Raw genomic sequence first — 23,306 nt, forward strand, 5'->3', positions numbered from 1 at the left:
CACATAATTTACCGAAGAGTTATGTACGAACACAAAGAAATACTGAAACAGTGGTTCTCAGAAGAGGATATAGAAACTATACGTACATATAGCTGCTTTTTTCACGCAAACGACATTTGCGATAAAAGCAAATAAACTAGTAATATCTGTGCGTGCGAATTTTATAATATATACGTATTACATTTGACGTATTATGTGGCGATAATGTTGCAAATGATAAAACATCCGGCGCGTATCAGTTATTTCGATCTGGTCCGGAGAAACGCGACCCGCGGTCACGTATCCGACGACCCGGTGACGAGTCAACGACGTCGTTCTCCGCGCCGGTCTCACCTCGTGGAATCTATACTGCCGCGTGACGCACTTCCGGCGGAGACTGCTTCGTATGCAAGGAAGCGATCGGGTACTACAGCTTGCTTAGCATCCATTCGGTCTAGTCGGTTCGCGCACCGGGTCTTCCTTTACGGAGACCTACCGCGCCGGTCCACACCGGAACCGCAACTCCTCGCCGCGATAACAATTACCGGAAGATCCGGGGATGCACCTGCCGGCTTCGAGATCCGTTGTCAGTGATCGACGTCCAACACTCTAGTCTTTTTTACCTTTGATCGTACACGGACTGACGAAAGTATTCGAACATTTGCAAATACCTTTTACGAATGTATCATGTTTGTTGCAGGAAACATTTTGAAATTTCTTTAGCTCCGTAATGACATTCAACGATCACGATTATATGGATGAAGTAAAGAAACAAGCTTGAAAATATACGATACAGAAATTACATAATACATATGTATTTAGTACGTGCATATATTTTGCGATGATCGCAAAAGTATTTAATTCCAAATTTTGATACAATAATATAATCACGATAGTCGTGTCTGGTTCTCATTACGGTGCTAATTCATTTATTCAGTGTATTTTAATTGATTTTATCGATCGAAAAAAGAAGGGAGAATCGAACGATTCGATCGAAGATACGATGAGCTAATTACATTGACACAACTTGTTGGAAATACAAGTGTTTAAATTTCCCGCGGAATTGATTGATACGTTGTGTTACACGATTTGTCTCAATTTCTCGCGACCGTAATTCCATTTGTCAAGATAAGCGGTTATGAACTGATACACAGACCACTGTTTCTTCGTTCGGTTCTTCAGCGGACACTTGCTCGAGGAATACGTTGATTAATGCAAACGATGTATCGATAGGTGAAGATATCGAGCAGCGATTTGATTACCTCGACACACGGTATTCGCTTCCCCGTGCAATCGAATTCAAATTTAACACGATATTACTGAAATCAATTTTCTTTCGGCGGACGGGAACGCTTGCACCGTCGTTGAAACATCGAATAATTCAACGCATTAACGACGCTATATCGTTAACAAACAAGGCTAATTTCTACCTGCACTTCGCAATTAATTTCTACTCGAGTTAAACATGTTAATTGCCATGTTTTTCTACTTGGACGCATTGTCGTAGACATCAGAAGTCCATATCTCGTTGCCAACGGAGTATCCATCGGCCAAAAATATCGGTATACATATACTCGATAGTCGTTATTTTCCTTGCATTTTTCCTGCATACACGTACGCGAGTCTATTTGTCGCTGTGAATTCGATACGTTATCGAAGTCTTTTTTCTCGACACGTTGTAATAAAAGCCACGGCACGAGATTTATTTTTGCATGTTATGCTTCGATACAAAGTTTTCAACGTCGTTAGAGCGTACGAGTCAACGTTCAACGAGGATCGACCTGACCACACAACATTTATCAATACTTTTCCCACGCACGTGCGATTCTATGTCGCAAAGAAATTCAAGCTCGATGACGTTAATAGCAGCTGAGTAACAATTGTCGCATCGATAATGCTCGTTCGATGTTCGACCGCTACTTACGTAACGCAAAACTTTTATCAATACACCGTGTACCGGTATTAAGTCTGTTTTCTTTTTTGCATTGGTTAATAAGATAGCAACGTGTTCACAGGTTCTTTTTGTGTAAACAATTATTTATTCAACTATGCTATATATCGGAGGTGAAACTTGAGAATTGAACATGAATCCTGTATATGATCTTGCAATTGAGACGAACGTAAAAAGCAAAGATCAGTTTGGCTCCTGAGAGATCTATATTTTACTCTGCTTCGACTTTTATCAGTCTCTACGAAGTTTCTCATCGGTGAATGTTTTTTCGGCTATTCTAGTAACTCGTTGCAATCTTGCAACGTTCTCTAATGTATTCGATAAGAGGACAAAGAAAAGAAGGATAAGGATAGAAGCGAAGAGAAAGGATCGAGAAGCAGTCACGTAAAAATCGACGAGGTGGCGAGGATCGCAGAGCACATTATGCCAGGGCGCGCGCTTCGTCGACCGTTTAACATAAGCATACAAAAAGCCAATAATAAAGAGTTGGCATGCACGGCCGCGAGGTCTTGGGATCGTGTGGGTTAACGGTCTCGTCTTTCCGGCGGATTGGCCCTGCTTCCGGGGACATATAGGGTAAACAATAAGAAACAAGCGGCCAGTGGGTAGCGCAGTCACTGGTTGTACGAACACAGGCCGCGCTTACATAGGCTGCTCCTATGTCCGGCTTCGGCTTCCTCCCGTTTCGCGCCGCGTCCCTCGATCGACGACACGTATTATTAAGTGTGTCCGTACAACGACCGATGTGTCGGCACGCGCTTCGGGCCTCGAGCGCGTTTAAGGACGTCGCGACGATCCGCGAATCTTAATCGCCGCTCGCCCGGTCGTCGTCGCCTTTTCCTCGGCGAACAGGTGCGCGAACCCATTTCTTTCAGGGATAGTTGGGGAAATCTATGTTTGGTGCGAGCGTCTAGTTCAAGATTTTGTATAGGAAACAAATGAAAGAAGATGAGAGTGCGAAAAGTCGCAAAGTTTATTTTCTTTTTTCTAGAAGTTCTTCTTAGTAGAAGTTTCATGGCAATTTCGTTGGAAGTTAGAAATTTATTAGGAATTTTCTATGGTTGTTTCTTTTCCTTTAATTTGACTTGTATAATTTTTCTAATCCACCGCTCTTATGGATTTTGTAGATAAGTATACAAGTATACATGTTAAGTATACAAATATGATAATTAATCGTAAGTTAGATCGAAGTATTTCTCGGAATTAGAGAAACTTTACGTAGGAACTAAATATTTAATGTATCAATCTACATATCTACTGTAACTTAAAAGGAAATGAGACACATATATTTCATTCGTTATCTAGAAACATTATACTATTGATACATATCAAATCTAAATCTAAACCTTCGTATATCAATTTCGGTCATTAGAAGAATGTGATTGTTTGATGAGTTATTACCGAGGGACGTATATTTGTTCATGACAGAAATTGGCTCTTAGGCGAATTGATTTCCTTCGATACCCAGCACTGTCTCCCACGAATTTGATAAGATTAGAGGGAGTTCTTATAACGAAAGATCCCTTCGTTACACGATTGTGAAATGTTTTCCGTCGTTTCATACCTTTACGGGCAGAGAGTTTTGTATCGAGAGGATATTGTCCGTGCATTATTTACTAAACCTAGAACGATACGAACGTCGATCCTATCTAAGACCATTTAGCGTTGCCAACAACCGGTGTACGTTTCGACGATAAGATCGCTTATTTGATTTACGCCGCGAGTATATTGCCAACCCTTTCTGAAAGCCCCGCCAAATATTTGCCGTCTTCGCTCTCGCAATAGAATTACATCGAATCATGTCGCGCATCTGATTCATCCTAACGGTTAGTCGTCTAACAAGGTTGTTCATCGATCGTTCTCCTATCTACGTAGAACGCGCAACAGTGCCTACTCGCGTGTCTACATATTGAAATTTGTATAATCTTGTTTTCTAAAATGTCTACCTAGCTTAGTTCCACATCCAAATTGATACTAGTCTATCATTTATTCTACATATATCGGAAACTTACGGTCGATTGTGATCGAATTTCCATGACTCGAATCTTTTCTATTATTCCAAAATCTGTAACTTTGCACCTATTTTTCAAATCCCCAATTCCGCATTTCAAACCAGCAATTCCAGAGCCAAGACCCTCTCGATCGATCTTCCGGCACGAATCGTACAAAAAGACAAATTCATTCTCGTCTATAGCGTTCCCGGAGGACTCGTTCGGTCGTCAAACCGTCCTCGGATCCGCGCAGAAACCGGGAATATCCCAAAGTTAATGAGTGCGGGCCCCGCGCGCGGCGTTTCAGGACGTGTCACGTCCCCCGATGATGTACGGCCGTTTAATGACCCGGTTTTAGTCCTAGAGGGTGGTTTTTGCCTCGCAAGGGTTGCGCCGGTGAAAAGTCACCGACACGCGTTTTTCGTTAGCGGGGACATGCCATCGCGTCCCTCCTTCTCTTCTTGAAACTTCGACGTGCAGATGACAGCGCGTCGTCGTCTCGCAGCCGCGCCTCCGCGCTTTTCTCATTAGCCTTAATGGACGCAGATTAGGCCTGTCGGACTTGGATTTAATGACCGGGCCGCACCCCTTCTACCGATATTCTCCTCGCGAGAACGAGCATCCAGGTGAACGTTGCTTTACGAATAACGCGTGTCGAAAGGTCATCCGTGCATGCTTCATGCTATGAGGAAAGAGTCGTTTTAAAGATTTATAGGTCGATCGATTAATCAATTCTTTGAGTATCTGCCAACACGACTCCTCGTACAATTCTAAAACTCTTGCAAATTGTGCAAACGTATAAGTCGTTTCGAGTACCAAAGGTATATATATATAAGGAACGCAAAGCGTTGAGTGAGTTGTAAAATGTTAAGCGTGGAAATTTTTCGAGGTTCGTAGACGCGTGGAATGAATTAATGTTTTACAGAAGAGCGTGTCCTTTTACCTAAAGGGTAGCTGGTTACATTTCAGACACAAATTACATACTCGACTCAGCGTGTTCTTTATCGAGCGTTAAAGACTCGTGCAGCGGTGTAACGGTAGAACGAGACATACGAGCGTGTAGCCGCTGGAACTCGGAGCTCCGAGTCGTTTGGCTTTTGTAAATTTTCGCGAGTTAGCCATAACAGAGCGCCGCGCTGCCGAGTAATCTCGGTCGACGATAATTCAGCGGCGAGTGACTTTAATCGTGGCTCCTACGGGGCGGTGTGTGCCTCGTGATGGATTTAAACGATCGTATGACAAAGTAGCGAACCGTGTATCATTTTATATAAACTCGGTTGCACGTACAATGGAGACGGAGAAAGGGAGTGAGAGTGAGATTGTATAATCTTCGTCGTGAGAGTTAGTCGTGTCCGCGTGTGGGTGCACTTACCTCTTCTGCCAGGTTTCTCAGCGTACGTTCACACGTGCGTGCACACGCGCGCACCGTCGGGTTTACGATCGATCTGTCACGTTGCGAGCAACTGGTAATAAAGTTGGATGTGGAACAACCGACTGTCACCACGTTCGCAAAACTTCAACGCGACGTGTTGCAAGTCTGCGAAGCGGTTCTGAGAACTTAACGCGACGACATCGGTACACGGTAAACGCGTTCGTTGTATAAACCGCCAGGAGGGAATCGTCGTCGTCGTCTTCTACCTTTTATCCCTCTTCGGTTCGATCATGCATCGATCGAAGTAGTCTCATCGTCGGTTCACGATGGAAATTTTAAGCAATTCTATTCCTATTCTTTTAAAAATTCCTTAACTCTGACAAGAACCCTCCGTGAACCAGTTATGTCCATATTTTTGCATTCCCACTTTATTTGATCTTTTCTTTTACTCTTCCGAGCTTCGAAGAAATATGACAAAATTCTGGGATACTGAATTTTTTTACTACGTTACGCGATCATACGTAGAGGACTCACAGTTTACACAGCTTGTGGACAATCGATCACTGTAAAAAATATTTACTATAAAAGATATCAAAAAAGGAAGAAGTGAAAGCGTTCAAAGCTGTCCACTCGAACACACACCGTACATGTATCTAATTGTCGCGATATTCTAGCCGACCATGAATCGGAGGTAGAGACGGATGAAAGGGGCCGCAGAAGGTTGGCGTGGCTTCGCGGTTGATTAAACCGAAGCTCGACCATGAGGCAGGTACCTCCTTCTAGGTGAGTGAACGCGTGCGAAGGGACGCGGTATGCGTGCATACACGTATCTTACCAAGGGAAGATGGCGCCGTCACCGAAATGGCTGCATTTTCGCGTTGATAAAGACCGCGGAGCTCGCGGAACCATACCTGTGAAAGGTGTGTGTCGAGGGTATAGATTCTAAGAGGGGGAAAGGGGATAGAGGTGGTAGCGTGAGAACGACAGAGAGGGAAAAAAAGAAGTCGGATATCACCCCTAGTTACGAGCGGTAACGAGGGGCGGAGTCGGTCGAGCCCGCACACCTGCCTCGTTTCGAGCTGGCCATGGTCACTCACCCCCGTTCTTATCCCTCTTAAAAGCTACGCCATGACAAACGCGTTTACGTTAACCGCCGTGCGGCCGAGGGTCGCGAAAAATGGCTGTTTCAGCGGGCTTTAATGGTTGATTCGCTCGAACCGTTTCTTTAAGGGGTGGTGTTGTATCTTCGTGTCCGGAGAATTGGAAGGGTGAAGACCAATTCCGTTATCGTAGAGTTATTGCTACTTCGGATTCAATTACTTTTCTTTCCAATCACTCAGCCCTTATCTTGATATACCTATCTATAATTAACAAACAGAAAGGATATTCAAACGTATCAATTATTTAATAGAAGAAAGTGTCAGTACTTTGTGAAAAGCATAAATGGAGTATTTATAGGCAGCTGAGCGGTAGGGAAAGAATCGGATAAAGTTATTGGGACCTCTGGAGGCAGATTGCCTGTAGCTTGACGCGTTAACCCCCGGGCGGATGCGAGAAACGCGAACAAAGGCGCGACGTTGAAACGGGAAGCGAAGGACGGGCCGATTAGCAATCGCCATGGAAACAAGCAGTTGATGCGATCAACCCTCGGCGCGCGAGAAGAGGAAAGAGGCCGATCTGGCTCGCACGTACGATCATAGCTGTGCCTATATACGCGTATATAATACGATTTGTATATAGATATACACGACACGTCTCTATATGCGGGAACGGGAAAACGGCTTGGCGCGCATGCAGCGGCCGTATTTAAAGCGGTCGACGAAATGCCCTTTGGTGTATGCGTTCGCGATGGTTGTATGGCGATACCGGAGGCTGAGCGAGAGACAGATTGGAAGAGAAGCGTTACAGAGAAGCGTCGCATAGCGTCGCGTCGTGTGGAAAGAGATGGAAAAAGTTGGAGCGCTGTGGCACACACGAGGAAAAGGAAACAGAGAAACGAAATGTAGAAGAGAGAGACGAATGGACGCGGAAGAGGCGGAGAGATAGAGGCTCGACAAACGCGGGGGGTTGGCAGTAGCTGGCAGGGAGACGGAATCGGTAGAAAGCAGCAGCAGTTCCCGCTCTCGGGGGCGGCTGGCTGTTATCATGAGAAACAAGCTTCCACTCTGATTTTTTAATCCGATCCGCACCCCCTGCCACCGGCTGAATTTTAAAATAACTGCAGAACGCCATTTGCTCCTCGCAAACAGACCGGAGTTAAGCCATCCTCGCCTCTCTTTCTCTCGCCACTTTTCTATCTTCCTGCTCCTCTCTGTATCACCGGTACGCCGCGCCGTGCTCTGGCCCACCTCTCTCGCCTCCTTCTCTCCTCCTCCGTCTCTTCCTGCTTCTCCCGTTTGCCGTCTCCACTCTTTCGCTCTCTTTGCGCGCGTGTACGAGCCTTCGACCCTCGACGCTTTTGCCGGATGGATAGGATAGGACAGAACGTAGGATATGATAGCCTAGAGAACAAAGAGGATTGAGCGTATCCTGGGAGAAACGCGCGTGTATGAGTGCGCACACTCGCGAACGACCACGTTACATCTACACTCTCGCGGAGGCGGCTGTGATGTCAAATTGAAATGTTTAGCGCCTCGTTTCAGCTGCTGCGAATCCCGCGTACAGACTTCGGTACAGCGCTGGAAGAGAGAGACAGATGGGGCCGCGAAGTGAACACAATCGGCACGGAAAGATAGGGGCGAAAGGAAGACAGAAGAGACGGCAGATAGCGCGTGTAGCCCTGCCCCGGGGAGGGGCAGATAAGTGACAGTTTTATTAATTTCCCATCTCATCCCGTCGCGACCATCTCCCCCAACCCGCTCGATCCGCCGACACGTCAGTCGCGCGTCCACACACGCCTGCCTCTCTTCTTCCCCCGTATCTTCTTCCCAGCTCGCTGGAACGAAAGAGGGTGAAAATAAAGCTCAATAATGGCGGTTGCCCGTCACGGGGCATCGCCGTCGACGAAGGTGCGCTTCCGTGTCGAGTCTATTGGGATTTCGACTAACGGTATCTCGTCGTTTCGTATTTTTGCGCCGAGGGTGGATTTTACGTGGGTAGGAGTTTCCTAAATTTTATCCAATTCGTATGTTCTGAGAAAAGAGAGAAGATACGTTAAAACTCTTAAGAAAATATATTCATCCGTTTACGTCAGAGGAGAGAAAATAAAGAAACACAGAGCGGAAGACCGCAACGTCGGAAAAGATGTCGAGATGTCGCAAGGGGTGGAACAAGGAAAAATGCCAAGAGCCGAGCAAAGAAGGAAAAAGAAGAAGGGAGTAAGCATCTCCCAGCCGTGCTCGCCGCTGGAAAATTTAATTTCGATCCCGTCGATTCAGCAGTTATACCGAAGTTTAATCTTTGATAAGGGTTAGTCTTTTAGTAATGGGATCCCAGGGGGTCGGTCGCTCCGGACGGTCTGGGCGAGGCGCACCGAAGGGTGAGACGAAACGAATCGTGTTCTCTTTCTCTCTTGCTACGCTCCTTTCCACTCCACTCCTCTACGACCGCGATGGAAGGAAGGAGCTTAAACCGTTAGATAGAGATCTGCTCTCGGGATGAAAGTAGTAGCTACCCGCTTATATCGTTCCTCTAACCGAGCAGGACTCGGACTTTTATACCGAGCTCGGGGGGAGGCGTAACGAGCCTCACGATTGGATAAGTTTCCCGACACGAGCTTCCACCGGAGGCTTTGCCTTCTTCTTCTTCTTCTACGTTTCTCCTCCTCCTCCGGTTGCCCTCTTTCCCCGCAATGTGTCTCTGTTATCCAACTCACTCGTATAACGTATCGCGACCTGTGTACGTTCCCGACCGTCTTACATCCGGGTTACGTGCATCGTACGACGATGAAAGCGACCGATGTCGAAGAATTTAATAAAAAGATGAACGAGTGGTTCCTGTTAAAGACTTTGTTCGATTCGTTGCCTCGAGTTTCCTCTTAGTATTGGCCGGTGAAACGTGTTTAATCCCGTATAGGTTTCTCGATTTTACAGGAGGATATCACTGATCTTTCGAAAAGGAAAACAAAGTTTAACGCGAAACGGGGACAAGACGATGGGCTTTGATACTGAACAGCCGCCTACTTTGATCTGTTTCAGTTATGGGATGGATCTAAATGGCGCCAGACGAAAAAACGCGACGCGGGAAACGACGAGTACGTTAAAGGCCTGGTTGAACGATCATAAGAAGAATCCGTACCCAACAAAGGGCGAGAAAATCATGCTGGCCATTATCACGAAGATGACTCTGACTCAGGTGTCTACGTGGTTCGCGAATGCGCGGAGACGTTTGAAGAAAGAGAACAAGATGACATGGGAGCCGAGGAATAGGGTCGAGGACGAGGACAACAACAACGAAGACGACGACAGCGGAAGAAAGAGCGTGGACGAGAAAGACCGGCTAGGTAAGAACCACGGCAAACATCCGCTTACCTTTCTCCACCTTTTCATCGATTCTATACATTCCTTTTTTACTGCCAACAAAACGCGTAGCCTCCCGACAATCCTTTTCCCTTTCATTGCCCAAAGACAAATCCTATTCTCTGCCACAGACTCAAAGGATTCGGGTACCGGATCAAGCGAGGACGGAGAGCGACCTGCCCATCGGATGGACCCTCTTGGCACTAGCGGTGGGTCCACCGGTGTCCAAGGTAGAACCGAGAGCGAATGGAGCGAGTCGCGAGCAGATAGCGGTCCAGATAGCCCGGAGTGCCTATACGATCAGAGAGAGCCTAGGCATCCGTTACAGCTTCAGCATCCCGCGTATCTTGCGTCGTCTCATGGTCGACTGCTGCGCCATCCTTCCCCGGAAAGCACGCCGCCCAGTAGTCATCTTCCACCGACCACGACCGCGTCGTCTACGGGCAGTGGGGTCACCACGAAACCGAGGATCTGGTCTTTGGCCGACATGGCGAGCAAGGACGGTGAACAGCAGAGTCCTACACCGACCGCGATGACTGGTCTCTCGTCTCCTTATAGCGGAAGCGGCGGAGGTGGTGGTGGAGTAGCAGGTGGAGGTGGCGGTGGCGGAAAACTGGTGAGCCCTCTGGCGAGTCGTTTGCCACCTCATCATCCTCTTCACCCAGCTATGCACTCGGGAACGCAGTTCGTTCGGCACCCGGATTTCTACCGAAACCTCTACGGTGCTTCTCACCTTGGATCCGGAGATATGGCCTTGTTGGAAACTTATTCGAGAACCTTGGGCGGTCTGAGTGGGGTGATGCCTCCTTCCACGGCTCCCAGTATACTGACGACCTCCGCGTCGGCTGTATCAGCGAGTGGTAATGTTAAATCTTTTTCGATCAACGGGGCTAGCGGTGTCCCCGGTGGAGGCGGCGTGCTTCTGACCACCGCGACTTCGGGCTTGTCTCCCTCGTCGTCGTCAACGACGTCCTCCGGTGGGTCCGATATGTCGCCCCATCCGAGCGGAAGCCTGCCGTCTACGCAGGAGCTCAAGTCACCGGGGCGAGTGTGATTCCCCTGCGCGGAGACAATGGACTAATTACTATTAATCGAAGTTTCGAGGGACGGTTCGCCGCGCAGCCGTTCGCGCGTTGTGTGGTGTGTATGACAATAATAATCAGAGACTACATTCTTGTAATTAGTGTACAGTAACTGAACGAAGAACGTCGGAACGAGATACATGATATGTACTGCCCCTCAAGTCCCTGATCTCTCTCCACCGTTCCTAGTCTCTGTCTCCTCACATTATCTTCTTCGCCTTTTGGATTCCTTTCGCTTCCCTCGGTCCTTTGGTATATCCTGTCCCTCTCTCCTTGATTCCTATTTTCTCTCGTCCTTCGTCGCGAATTTTTCTTCTGTCCGCAGCAAGAACGGGACAGCAGAGAAAGAAAGGTTGGAAATCGATCGATGAAAGATGAAAAAAAAGATGGGAAGTTGGAATGGTAGGCTCGTTTATCTCTTCCGTAGAGCAGCAGCGCAGCTAATCGCGGTTTAAAAGGAAAATAAGACAAAAAAATACGAAGAAAAAAGATACACTATCCTAGGCGTGTCTACTATACAGTAATATTATACATAAAGAATACTATATATATAAATACACGATAATAATTAATAATTATTTATGCGTTTGTAAATAGTAGAGAGGGCCCAGTAGAGAGCGTCCGGCCAGTGTATGTATTGTATGTAGAGTAGGTACGATATTATTATTATAATATTGGAGATCATAATTCATACTAACGACGAAGACGATTATTATTATTATTATGGATTATTATTATTATTATGGATTATTATTATTGTTATCGCGATGTTTATTATAACATTATCGATTCACGTCAACTCGGTCGATCATGACGGGGTATAGATCGTTGATTACTGTGACAGATTACGGAGGAGCACAACCCGTGCGAGGAAAACCACGTTGAAAGCGTGCGTCTTGCGCCTGAGTTTCTCCGTACGTAAGTATTATTTATTTATTGCTCGAGAGCGCTTTAGCGCGACGACGAATCCTGGAGAAACCGTCGCAGATCGTGATAATAATAATCGACGACGCATCGTTCGCCACGCGTTTTTCTTTCTTTCTTTCTTCCTTCTTTCCCTTTATTTTTTCTTTTATTCGTTTCCTATCTCCGACTTTCTTTTGTTTCGGTCGATTTCGCAAGCGACGCTCTATCGTCGAACACGCCCGACTCCGCCCGTAATCTGACAGAACTTGGAACTTGTGTCGCGCTCCGATCTGTCCGCGACATAGGGTGGTGTGTGTGTCCAGCTTTTCCAGAAAGGTAAAGGGAAAAATACGAATGTACTCGGAGATACTACGTCGGAGGTTCGCGCTGTTCTCGTTAAACGAGACGCGACAGCCGCAGGGCGCAGCGACTGTCAACATATCATGTCATGTCGAGAGTGAACGATCGCCATCACCTTTTAGTCATTCTTGTCCAAAATTTCACGCGAGCTCGTTGATGCCACATTGGCAGATGGCTTGCAGACTGTGTCCTTTCGCAATAAACGAATCATTATAAAAAAAAAAAACAACACGTCTCAAAGCCTTCGTCATTCTTCCTCCCTATCGACCCATCCATCCCTTGTACCTTCGATCGATCATTCGATCCCCTATTGCTGTCTTGATCTGTGAGAAGAAACTACGAAGGATACCTGCAGGTATATCGGCGAAAGGTGAGCAGTTTTCCAGATACCGTTACATAATTTCTTGTCGATAATTCACTTTAAACTAACCAAAGCTGCGTACAAAGGAAACGAAGAATTTACTCAACGTGTTCTCGCGTATACCTCCAACGTTCAGCGAAACAGATCGTTCGTCCTAACGATCCGACTTACGGACGAGTAACGATGGAACGCGAACGATTATACCGGTGGCTGGCTAATCGTGGGCGAATGCATCGAGAGCAGAGAGACAATACGCGCCAGAAGGAATCCTCCTCGTATCACGGAGAGGAGAGGACAGTCGGTCGGCGACGGCAGCATCGGCGGATGAATATGAAACGTCTTCTCGTTCTCGGAACCGGCCGTAAGATGTACTTATAAAAATGCAAAGCGACCGACTTCTGGGTGGTTGCGGGACAAGCTTGGTTATTAGTAAACATTTAAATCGACAATCGCTATAGGTATACGGGCAACAGCGGGGAATGCCGGCCTCGTTCCCTTCTTTTGCCCTCTCTCGTCGTTGGTTCTCTCTGTCACTGTCCTACGACCGTGCTCGATCCGTTCTTCCGTCGCGTTCTTCGACGAGTTCGAGCGAGAGAGCAATAGTGGAGAACGCAGGCCAGATCGAGCGTGGTGTAGGAAACAAGAAATCAAGCCGCGGGACCACCCGCCACGGCCTTGGAGGCACCGAGCCGCGGATCCCAAGGAGGTCCATCCCGTCTTCATGAATCAACTCGTTCCTGAATCGGCATAAACCTTCAAAGGGTTGTTGTGCTGGTCCTGCCTCCGTGCCCCGCTCGCTAGATCCCGCAGAGTTATGTGGACGTTCGTGTCCCTTTCCGTTCGGCTCTCTCTGCTCGCTACGACACTCGCTCTTTCTTCGCCTTTGCCTTTGCGTGCATTGCTTACGAAAATTGGACGAGTATTCTCGTTCATGGTAAACAGGGCAGATGCTTGGAGTATTGCAACGAAATGGACGTCGCAAGCTTTTAAAGTATGGAAGAAGTTGCGCGATCGCCAAGTATTACCGAACCTTGATACGATTCGATTCCTTAATTATATTTCCCGCGATATTCTTTTTATCTTTTTCACGGAGAAACTTCGAAGAACATGCTTTGCAGGGAATCTAACGAGTAACATTAATTTGTCGGTACGTACGATTACATGGCGCGCATTGCTCACTCTTCTTCGCTCGCACTGTGGAGCGTCTAATTTTAGAATTACAAAAATGTATCTATTAAGGCGCGCGGTTAATGCGACGAACGGCATTTAAATTGCTCGGTAAACCCGTTTTATGTTACCATAAAGATACCGATGTGCAAAAATGCAGGTGTGTACGTACGAGGGGGATAGAAGTCTAAGGCAACGTTTCCACGGGACAGAGGACCGAGTTACCAGATAAAGCCGACCCATTACCAATATATAGTAGCTCAGTTGTAAAATGATCGTGTCGTCGAGTACTAACCCGAGACAACACTATCTGCCGACCAACGGAGATGCTGTTTTTTAGTGGCATTACCCGACGAACAGACGATAATCGAACACTTATCTTACGTGTACGTCGTGGTCACTGTGCGAACTTTCGATGCGTGCGACGATTCTACAACCTGCGACCGACCGATCGCGTCTTACGGTTCTTCTGCAAAGTTTCTAACGCAAGGTTTTTCGGGTTTAAGAGCGCAGGTTTATTCAATCAAATTTTCCCTTAACGCAATTATTCACGGTAATGTTTTCTGTAGTTAATTGTTTCCTAGTAGTTTAACAAATTCTACGTAACATTGCCCTCGATAGGATTCATCGCAAATTTTGCGCTCACTTTACTTTATAAAAGCAAATAGAACTTTATCCCAGATATATTGGCGCAGGATTTTAAAGATACGGGATATGCAGTGTTCCCCGAGATTTAACAGATTTCGTACGAGGTAATAGCAAGGAATACGATAACTTTCGTATTCGAACCGGAGCCAATAAAAATTAACAGCTGGTCGTTGGCTCCTCGCGAACAGCGCAGGGACCAGATCCTCCCGGGTCTCGGAGGATCGGGATCCGTAGGTCGCGAGGTCCTCGAACTCTCCTTCCTTAGAATCCTCGTAAGTCTTATCCGAGAACGCTGCAAATGGGCGCAGGTTGGCACCGGTTAACTGTGGACACCAGCTCGTGAGAGTTCGTGAAGGGGAAGGACGATAAACTATACTAAACTGCGCTCTCCGTGGCAATGCTTTATTGGCTTTTATCGAGTTTTAACGCAAGCACACCGGATTCCTTTATGGAAACGCCGTTAATTTTACGACGCGGGCATATTTAGCCCGCGGGCTTCTCGTAAAATCATACTTCGGTCGCGATAAAGTTAAAACATCGGCAGGCTTAAAGCAAAGTTCGCCTCGTAAATATGACGAAAGTGGGCAAAGGGGGTGGCAATAGTGGTGGTAGCTAACGGATATATATACGATACATATACAAGACTAGGCTTAGACGAGGGGAGCGGAGCGGAGGTTGGCAAGTTGACGCAAGGGGGTGGCTCTGCTTTCACGTCGTTGTAATTAACTTATGGTAATTAACGGAGTCGTAGGCGGGAAAAGATTTTTATTAGGCTTCCGCGACTTTGCAACTTTTTTTTTATTACGTTGGTTTAATTGAAGTCTCTACTCGGTGACGCTGCGAATCCCCCGGGACCCGCTTTCTCTTTGAACTTGAAGCGGTTTGGTGAAAGCGATAGCTTTTGCCATTTATTACGGGAAAAATTGGAAAGCAATCTTAGAACGATTCTCGTTGTGCCCAGTCGTATCTTCTTGTAATTAATTTTGTCCTTTTCAATTTTGTTCAATGTCTCATGAATATTCCACACGTAATCCTGAACATAATTTTGCAAAATAATTTCCACTCGACGGAAGACCAATTTCTACAACTTTTCACCATTTGAACGATCTTAAAAGTTCAAAAGTGATCCACGACCAAGTCGAGTTTCCGTCAACTGCAACACCGCGTGTCTCTCGTTTACAGAAACAACCCCGTTGTAACGAAGTTGAGCTGTTTTTGTAAAACACACGATCGTCCCTTTTCCCTGGTCGTATTCTCGCGCAACTGCGTGCCGTGTGTCGAAAGGTAGCGTGGCTGTGTAGGAGGTGAATAATGAATGGCGACGTCGAAACAACTTGCTGGACCAGCGTTGAGGAGACGCGCATCAGGCTGCGAAGGGGGCGGGACGCTGCAGTTACGGCGTGAGTTCCGGGTGAAACGACATGAAAAATTAACGGGCCCGCGTTTTGACGTCGCGTCAAAGTTTCGTTGTACGAGTGATAGATCGTCCCCGCGACCGTGTAGATTACTCTCGAAGAGCATCGCGTCGAAGAACCGAGGGGCAAGGTGGAAAAGGGCACCGCGGCCGAAGCCAGATCGTGCGGAGACCATCGCAACACGGTTTTGAATTTCTCTCTCTTAACGACCGCCGCGGCCAGGCAAATCCGAATTTTACGAGCCTCTCGTTCTTCGCTACCTGTCGCTTCTACGAATCTGGCCAGAACATTTTTTTGAAGATTCATCGTCGCTCAGGTTCAGCTGTGGACTTTGTGTCTAACGTCTACGCAAGTTCTATGATCTGTAATTCATTCAGTAATCAATCCCAGTCGAAAATGAGAATATTATCGATCCTCGTCTTTCAAGATTCTCTTGCACAATGATCATCAACTTGTAAAACTTTATTTGCTTCGTTACAAAACTTGGTACGATCGTGCAAATTTATTGGTATTGGAAAATTGAAAAGATTCATCAATATAAAATATTAGACCGATTGTGCAAGAGCCGCCATTCTCCGCCAAGGAGCGGTTATCTGGAAAAATTTCATCGCCAATAGATGCATATCAGAGAATCGTACAGTTTACATAATGAAACGTTTATTTATTATCTTATCCTAGATTATCAAGCGTGGAAATGACGTAACAGCATTGTTCAGGAATTGTTCCGTATTCGAGTATCGGAGATTAAGTTATCGCGATTGCACAATTGCTCGACGATACGAATTGCAAAGCCAGAGTCAGATACAAGATTCCTCGTCAGATCTGGAGGACGTTGAACGCAATATGAAATAAACAGGCCATAGGGAAACCTCCGAGAACAAGTTCGCGGATCTTTTCCTTCTTTTCTTCCTTTTTTTTTCTCTCTCTCTCTCTTCTCCGTCTTCCTCGACATGAATGCTCGAGTAACAGCAGTTGAATCGGTAAAGAACACCGGGGACGTCCGCGACGATCATAATATATCGTCGACGTCTGGCTTCCCGATTTGTGGCCCCGATATCGAATGTTTGATGCGGCCGCTCCTCTTCGACGTAGGTCCCGGATGCTGCGCGGGGCTATCTATTGTTCCTGAATAAACCATCGTATGGCCGAATACCGACGGCAGGCAGTAACTCTTCGACTTCCTGCGCGATTACATGAAAAAGTCGCGTGTCTGTTCCCTTCCACCGCGTCTTTTCGTTCGCTCGCCACAGTTCCGAATGGAAACCGATCGACTTTTACTCGCGAGATCACGTTTTGAGAATTTTCAGGAAACCCTTGCTTGCTTACAACCCTTGGAAATGATATACTTAGCAAATCTGAAGATGGATTTTCGTAACATGGTACTTGACTGTAATACATTCGTCGTTTCAGTATTTTTAGCCAAAGTTTAAATCTTCAAATTTAGTTACACTGTTGTTGGACAACCACGGCATTTTGAGTACTTACGCGAGAATTAAGAGTATTACAACGAATATTTATTTGTTTTCTAATACTTGGAGTTGTCACACTTAGACAGAAATACTGCGGATAGAAATTTGATGGCGTGAAACAGGGAGAAAAAAATCTCTCGATGAAAGTAGCTGTGACAAAAAAGGCGAGCAAATTTCTCGGAAGCTGTAGAGGAGCCGCGACTAAAGACCGTGGTCTTGGTTCGTCGCGCAATAAACCGATTGCGAGGAGAAACTAAGTAATCCCCGGTAAGCGGGTCTCGACGTATATCCGGGCTAAGGATTCGCTGGAAGCTCGACGGGTAGAAAGAGCCACGGCGATATTTCATTCGGCGTACGATCCCGCGAATTCGGTCGCTCAAAGACTTCAAAGGAGTGCTCGCGAGTTGCCGGATGTCCGGCTGCTGGCGACACCGAGGCCGCTTCTCGTCGTCGAGCGATCGAGCCGGAGAGACAGAAGAGGAGTATCAACCGCAAGAAGAAGAAGACGACCACGAAGACGAAGAAGAAGAGAAGCACGACGAAGTAGACAACGACGACGACGACGACGACGACGACGACGACGACGATGAAGAAGAAGGAGAAGAGAACGAAAAAGAAGAAGCAGAAGGAAGCTTACCGTTCAGCGAGGTACTCGAATTCGTCCGGGGCTTGTCGGCTGGCAAGTACGACATAAGTCACCTACTAAATTAGTGGGTAAGGGGCGGTGCATAATTCACCGCGGGTTAATTGGCGAGCGTTTTCACGCCAGCCGCCAGTCTGTCAAAGCGGCTACAGTTTAGAGAGGAACGTGAGAGGACGGTCGGACTTCGCCTTGCCGCTGCTATAGAATCAATTTTTAAGCGGTTAACGGCCTGTCTCCGTACGGAATTCCGATGGAAACACGGCCGACGGTTGAAAGATGAATTAACGACCGACAGCGATAACTAGTTTACGTCATTGCGTAATCGTAATTGTCGAGATGATTATTCCGATGCCAGAAAGGAGAATCCATTTGTTATCTGGAGAACTCAATCGAGATTGAAATAAGATTATTTCTAAACGATGGTATAATAGAAATTCGTGAATGTTCCATTCTTTGATAGAAACGTCATTTTTATCTATTAGAAATCAACTTGTCGCCGTATTTAATACGATAGTCGATTTCTAAAAAATTTTATGCAAACTAACTTGGTGTAGAGAAATTCTAGCCTTAAACGGGGCGAGAGAAAATTTGTTTGCCAATTCAAATATCGTCGATTAGAACAGATCGATTCTGTATCGCAGCTTGCAACGAAGAACAAAAATCAACATACTGTAGGTTCTTTCCACGGATCTGTCTCGGGCTGCGTGCTCTCCTGCTTGTTTATAAATACTGCGTCTGGAGCACGCGGCCAGGCAGAGAAGGCACGGACCTCTCGACAGGCTGGAAGATGGGAGCAGCAGGAAAAAGAAGCTGGCTCTCCGCTGGCCGAGGACCGCGTCAGACGACGTCGAACGACGCGCGAGGATGCCGCGGCGCTTCATTAGGGACCGCGACGATATGACTTATTTAATCGTCCGAGATGAACGTTGATGCGTAGCTCTATGTGGCTTCCTCGAATGCTTTCGGAATCAGAGTCGGGGGAACGCGATTTACGAGTCGTTCGCTACTGAATATATAGGGTGTTGCTAAGTTGCCAATATAAACCGAAATGGGTAGCTTTATGAGGTTGGAAGTAGAAGAAATTTTTTTCTCTCAAGTACGTAATATAAATTACGTAATATAAATATAAATTACTTTTAAGAGCGACTCTTTTTACTTTCTGATCTTGCAATTTATTAGTATACCTTATTTCACACACTTTCATTTACGAGTAATTTGCATCAACGAATATATATTTATGTCGCGTTTAACGAGTTTCGGTAGATGAATTGGTTACACGTTGGGTATAAAGTTCTAATTTTATTACAAGCATAGTATGTAAATGTTGAAAATTATTACGTGTTCCACGTTATTTCCAGCAGCTTAAGAGTTTACTGCTTTTTAGTCCCTATATATTATACAGGACGTTGCAGCGTGTAAAACGCTGCTTGGTGAAACGAGGCATTGGAACATTCGTCGGAGATGGTTTTGGATATGAAAGACATCAATCATTATAACGACTCTGCGCGACGGCTCCCTGTTTTGAGGCAAGCTTGACAACCGGGGGACTTTTAATCTCTTTCGAACTTTTATAAACTTCTTCGATCGACCTTCCTTCCATTACCGCGAGTCTCAAACTCTCCTGAATTTTCTGCCACCTCACTCTTCTCGTTAACGATTATTCCCGATTTGCATATCCAACGTGCGTCCAGCGTTAAGGATAAAAACTTATCTTCCGATGCTATCGTTCAAATGCTGAGATTCTACTGCAAAGTACACGTATCATTCAATAAAATTTTGTATTGTCAGTTTTCCTGCAAATCTCTCTACTGCAGAGCTCGATCGAGAGGAAAGTTAACGCGGACACGCGCGTCCACTAATTACATCGACGACTGGTGTTTGCCTTCCAGGAAGACGATACAGCGGACGGATTGGTTCGCCTCCTCTCTCGTTCCTCCTTTGATTTATTTGCCGGCGTTCCCCGGTCGCGGTTCCCTTCGTCCCAGCGGGGCGACCGCGGATTCGGCCTACCGGATGAAAAACTGTATTTAATTAAACGACTCGGACCGAGCCACGACGGCGTCCGGCAAGAACACGAAAACTACGACGCGACGTGGAAGATGACTGGTGACTAGTCGGGGGATCGCGGGCAAAAACACGATAGCTGCGGCCCCGATGGATGACGAATCAATCCTCTCTGGACGTTCACGTCGATCGATCCAGGTTACCTTGGTCGCTTCGTGGATCGGTCAACGGAGGATGGATCGCTTCGTGGGAGGGAAACGAACGTTTGTCCTGTGTAGAGTTTCTGCGGAATATGAACGAAACGAAGAAATTGATTCGTTTCATAGGGCAAACGTGCAGACTAATTTTTAGTTTAGCTTTTAAAGTTCTAAAGATTACAGCGCTACTTCGATGTAGTTTAAAGGTCAGGAAACTGTTCTCATTTCGCGATAATACAAATCTTTCAACGACTGTACGATCGACAAAGAAAAAGAAGTATTTGTGCCCCCGAGCGTAACGTATGAGTAAGGATAACCTGGTTAATTGACGTACTCAAATGAGGTTCGACGTTCGTCCCAACGATCGTGTAGCCGATGTTGGAATCCGAACAAAGAAGCAGAAGACATGAGTTACAGCTCGAAAGCAATTCTAGCAGTCCAAGTACACGATCCATGGGACCGTTGGGTAGCAACAGACAAGGACTGGTGACATGTGGATGCCATCGACGAAGAACAGACGCGCATCGGTTGTCACGGAACGCATTCTTGCCGAGAGATCGAGGAGTTCAGGTCAAGTTACGGAATGTATTATTGTAACCTGCCTGAGAAGCTTTAAAATCTTGTCGAAAAGTAACATTAGCACCGAACTCTTCACCTTTGTCTCTTCCACTCGTCCATCTTCTTCTTTCTTCTTCTGTCGCGATAAAGTTAATAAAAAGATAAAAAGATAATAAAATACTCTACCAAGCTTCAAATCTTTATCAAGAAACTTTCAAGTTTCTAGAAAGTCTCTAAAACTTCGAAATTTAGAATTTAACCATTGGAAACGTTCAAAGTATTGTCAGATTTATTTCGATTGGATTTCAACAGCAACTTTTCGATTCTCGAACGATCGTAGGGATCGTGATAGAGTGTCATGAAGCCAGAAATTCGCCGTAAGCGTTGCACGCGCTAGCGGGCCACGGTATACATAAGTCGGCAGTGGCACGTCATCCCGTGGTCACGTCTCAATCAGTGTCTGGCCAGAACGAAACGAGGGGGATACGGTTGGTGGCAAGAAGCTCCTCGAGGACTGGCTAAACGTGCCGAATGTTAATTACGCCAGCGGGGTTCCCGGTGTTCCGTAGGGGCCCAGGTGAAAAAGTTCTCGTTCGAATCTCGCCCAACCTCCCAGCTCCACGATTATGGGACCGCGGATGGAGCAACGATACCGAGACGAAAGAAACGTTACCGTCCGCCTTCTGCCGGCGGCACGGCGTCCTCGCCTCGTGGATTAACATTCTGAAAGCAGCGGGATACCGTCGTCTAACGAGATAATTGACCGTAAAAAGCGCAATTAGAGAACCGATCGATGTCCGTCGTTGTCTAGCTACTTGTTTTTCCTTTTTCTCGATATTGTCAACGACGTAATCGTCAATGCTAATTTCCTGACAATCCGGATTGCATCTGCCCTGCTGCGTTTCTTATTTACCGTATTTTTGTCGAAGAGAGTTCGTATATTTATATATTTTGAACGAAGACGTCATTAGCTTGCAAGAATTATCGAATGACGCTCAATTCTTGCAAAAAAATGAGATATATTCGAGATGAAAAACTTGCAAGTGCCGCATTAACAGCTTGCTGTTTAATTATTTTTGACTAAGCAATAAGAAATCTGCTGGTTCGAATAGTCGAGTCGGAGCATTCTTCGAGAGGAAAAAGATCGAGCTCGGAATTCCAGACCTGCGATCCGATCGACCGATTTTTTCCCCTGGAATATTCAGAATTAGGCCATCGTGCCGTCACGTTCCATCTTCTCCTTCTTCCAAATCTATCTCGCTCGTCTAACAACGAATAGTGAACCATCTGTTAAACTTCGAGGCCTTCGAATACGTTATATGCTTTATCTTTCCATAAAATTCAAAATCCATCTCAGTTAGCCGTTACTTATTTCACCCCCTGTTCCCAGCTACCCCTTTTCAATCGCCTGATCCATTCCTTTCCGACGATCGAACGTTACGATACGCATTCGACCTTTCATTTTCCACTTTCCATCAGCATCCTTCAAACAATCGCAGTTGCCACGCGCAAGAGCAACGTAGGCTGAGACGACGAGACGAGATCGCGGTTCGAATTCATCGCGAGATAATGGAGTCGGAGGTTGAACGCGAGATCTCGTTAAAGTGGCGAGAACGCCGCTTTGATCGTCCGCCGCGAGAATCGTAATTCAACGAGGAAGCTTTTATACCCTCCGAAAAGCCGGCTACATCCGGCGACGCTTGTTGTGACACATCCTCAACGCCACGTCGTAACATAATTAGTAATACACCGATGCCGGGGGTGACTATGTCACTGACTAACAGTCGTTCTATTAATGTTCGTTTTCCACGTGTGCCACCTCGTCCACGATATATATCAGTCCCGGCGCCGCGATTTACGGGTGGCAACGCGTTTTTTCCAGCGCGCAGCGTGGCCGTCGATCTTTCCTCCGCCCTCGTGCGCGCGTATAAATAAATGACGTTTGTTATGAGAGAATCGCCGCGAGGAGAGAGGATGAGGCACGCTAGGTTTTAAACTCGCGAACCGTCAAAGTGGATTTATGATATTTTCCCACCGACCGGTGTCTTCCAACCGAGAAGACGCTCGTTGCCTTTGATCTGCTGCGTTTCACGACCCCTTCCTACCGCCAATGGCGACTGTTTTCAACGTAACGTCGTCGTTACGCCCTTCGCGGCTGCCCCCTTTTTCCCTCCCCTTTCGTGACTTTGGCGGTCCGCTGAAATCGCGGATGCAATCGTACGAAGATGAATGGAGGGACATACTTGGGGAGAGTGGGTTAAGTTGATGGATTCTGAAGCATAGCTTCCTTCGTCTAGTCGTTGCATCGGTAAACTATCGGTGATTTATTAACGCAGTCAGTCCTTCATCGAATCATTTGTTGAACTTTTCAAGGTACTTTATTTAAATAAACGGAATTAAATAGAATATAATTTCGTAGAACTTAATTTCTTTCATCTAGCTGTATAATAAAAATTATAAGGAATACTCTGCTTTCTACATTTCATGTAGTTTTTGCGTATTGCATGCATTTTGTGTATTTTTGCATCTTGCAAAATCGCATAAATACATACAAATCCGCAGTCTGTATCTTTTATTTCGTGTATGCGTGCATCAAAGGTTTCGTTTATCCGCAAATAAACATACAATATAAACAAGTAAACTATTCTCGATATTCTCGATTTCCGTTCACATAGGAACTTTTCGTTACAAGTTTCTCTAAGATTCCCCGCTCGAATCTGTTCGTTTCTCGATCTACTCGCGGAGA

At 46.2% G+C, this 23,306-nt stretch overlaps 2 protein-coding genes across 2 annotated transcripts in view; both read left to right on the forward strand.

Annotated features, from left to right (window-relative positions):
* LOC132916367 (Iroquois homeobox protein 6a-like) overlaps positions 1–11,851 on the forward strand; it is a 32,299-nt gene extending 20,448 nt beyond the window's left edge. The window contains exons 4-5 of the mRNA XM_060976284.1: positions 9,430–9,734; positions 9,882–11,851. Coding sequence (XP_060832267.1) covers positions 9,430–9,734; positions 9,882–10,804 — 1,228 coding nt within the window. The 3' untranslated portion in view covers positions 10,805–11,851. The remainder of the gene's footprint in view (positions 1–9,429; positions 9,735–9,881) is intronic.
* Positions 1–23,306, forward strand: part of LOC132904542 (N-acetylgalactosamine kinase) — a 347,354-nt gene that overhangs the window by 99,289 nt on the left and 224,759 nt on the right. The window lies entirely within an intron of this gene.

This window comes from Bombus pascuorum, chromosome 2 (genome assembly GCF_905332965.1).
Source record: "Bombus pascuorum chromosome 2, iyBomPasc1.1, whole genome shotgun sequence".
NCBI lineage: Eukaryota > Metazoa > Arthropoda > Insecta > Hymenoptera > Apidae > Bombus > Bombus pascuorum.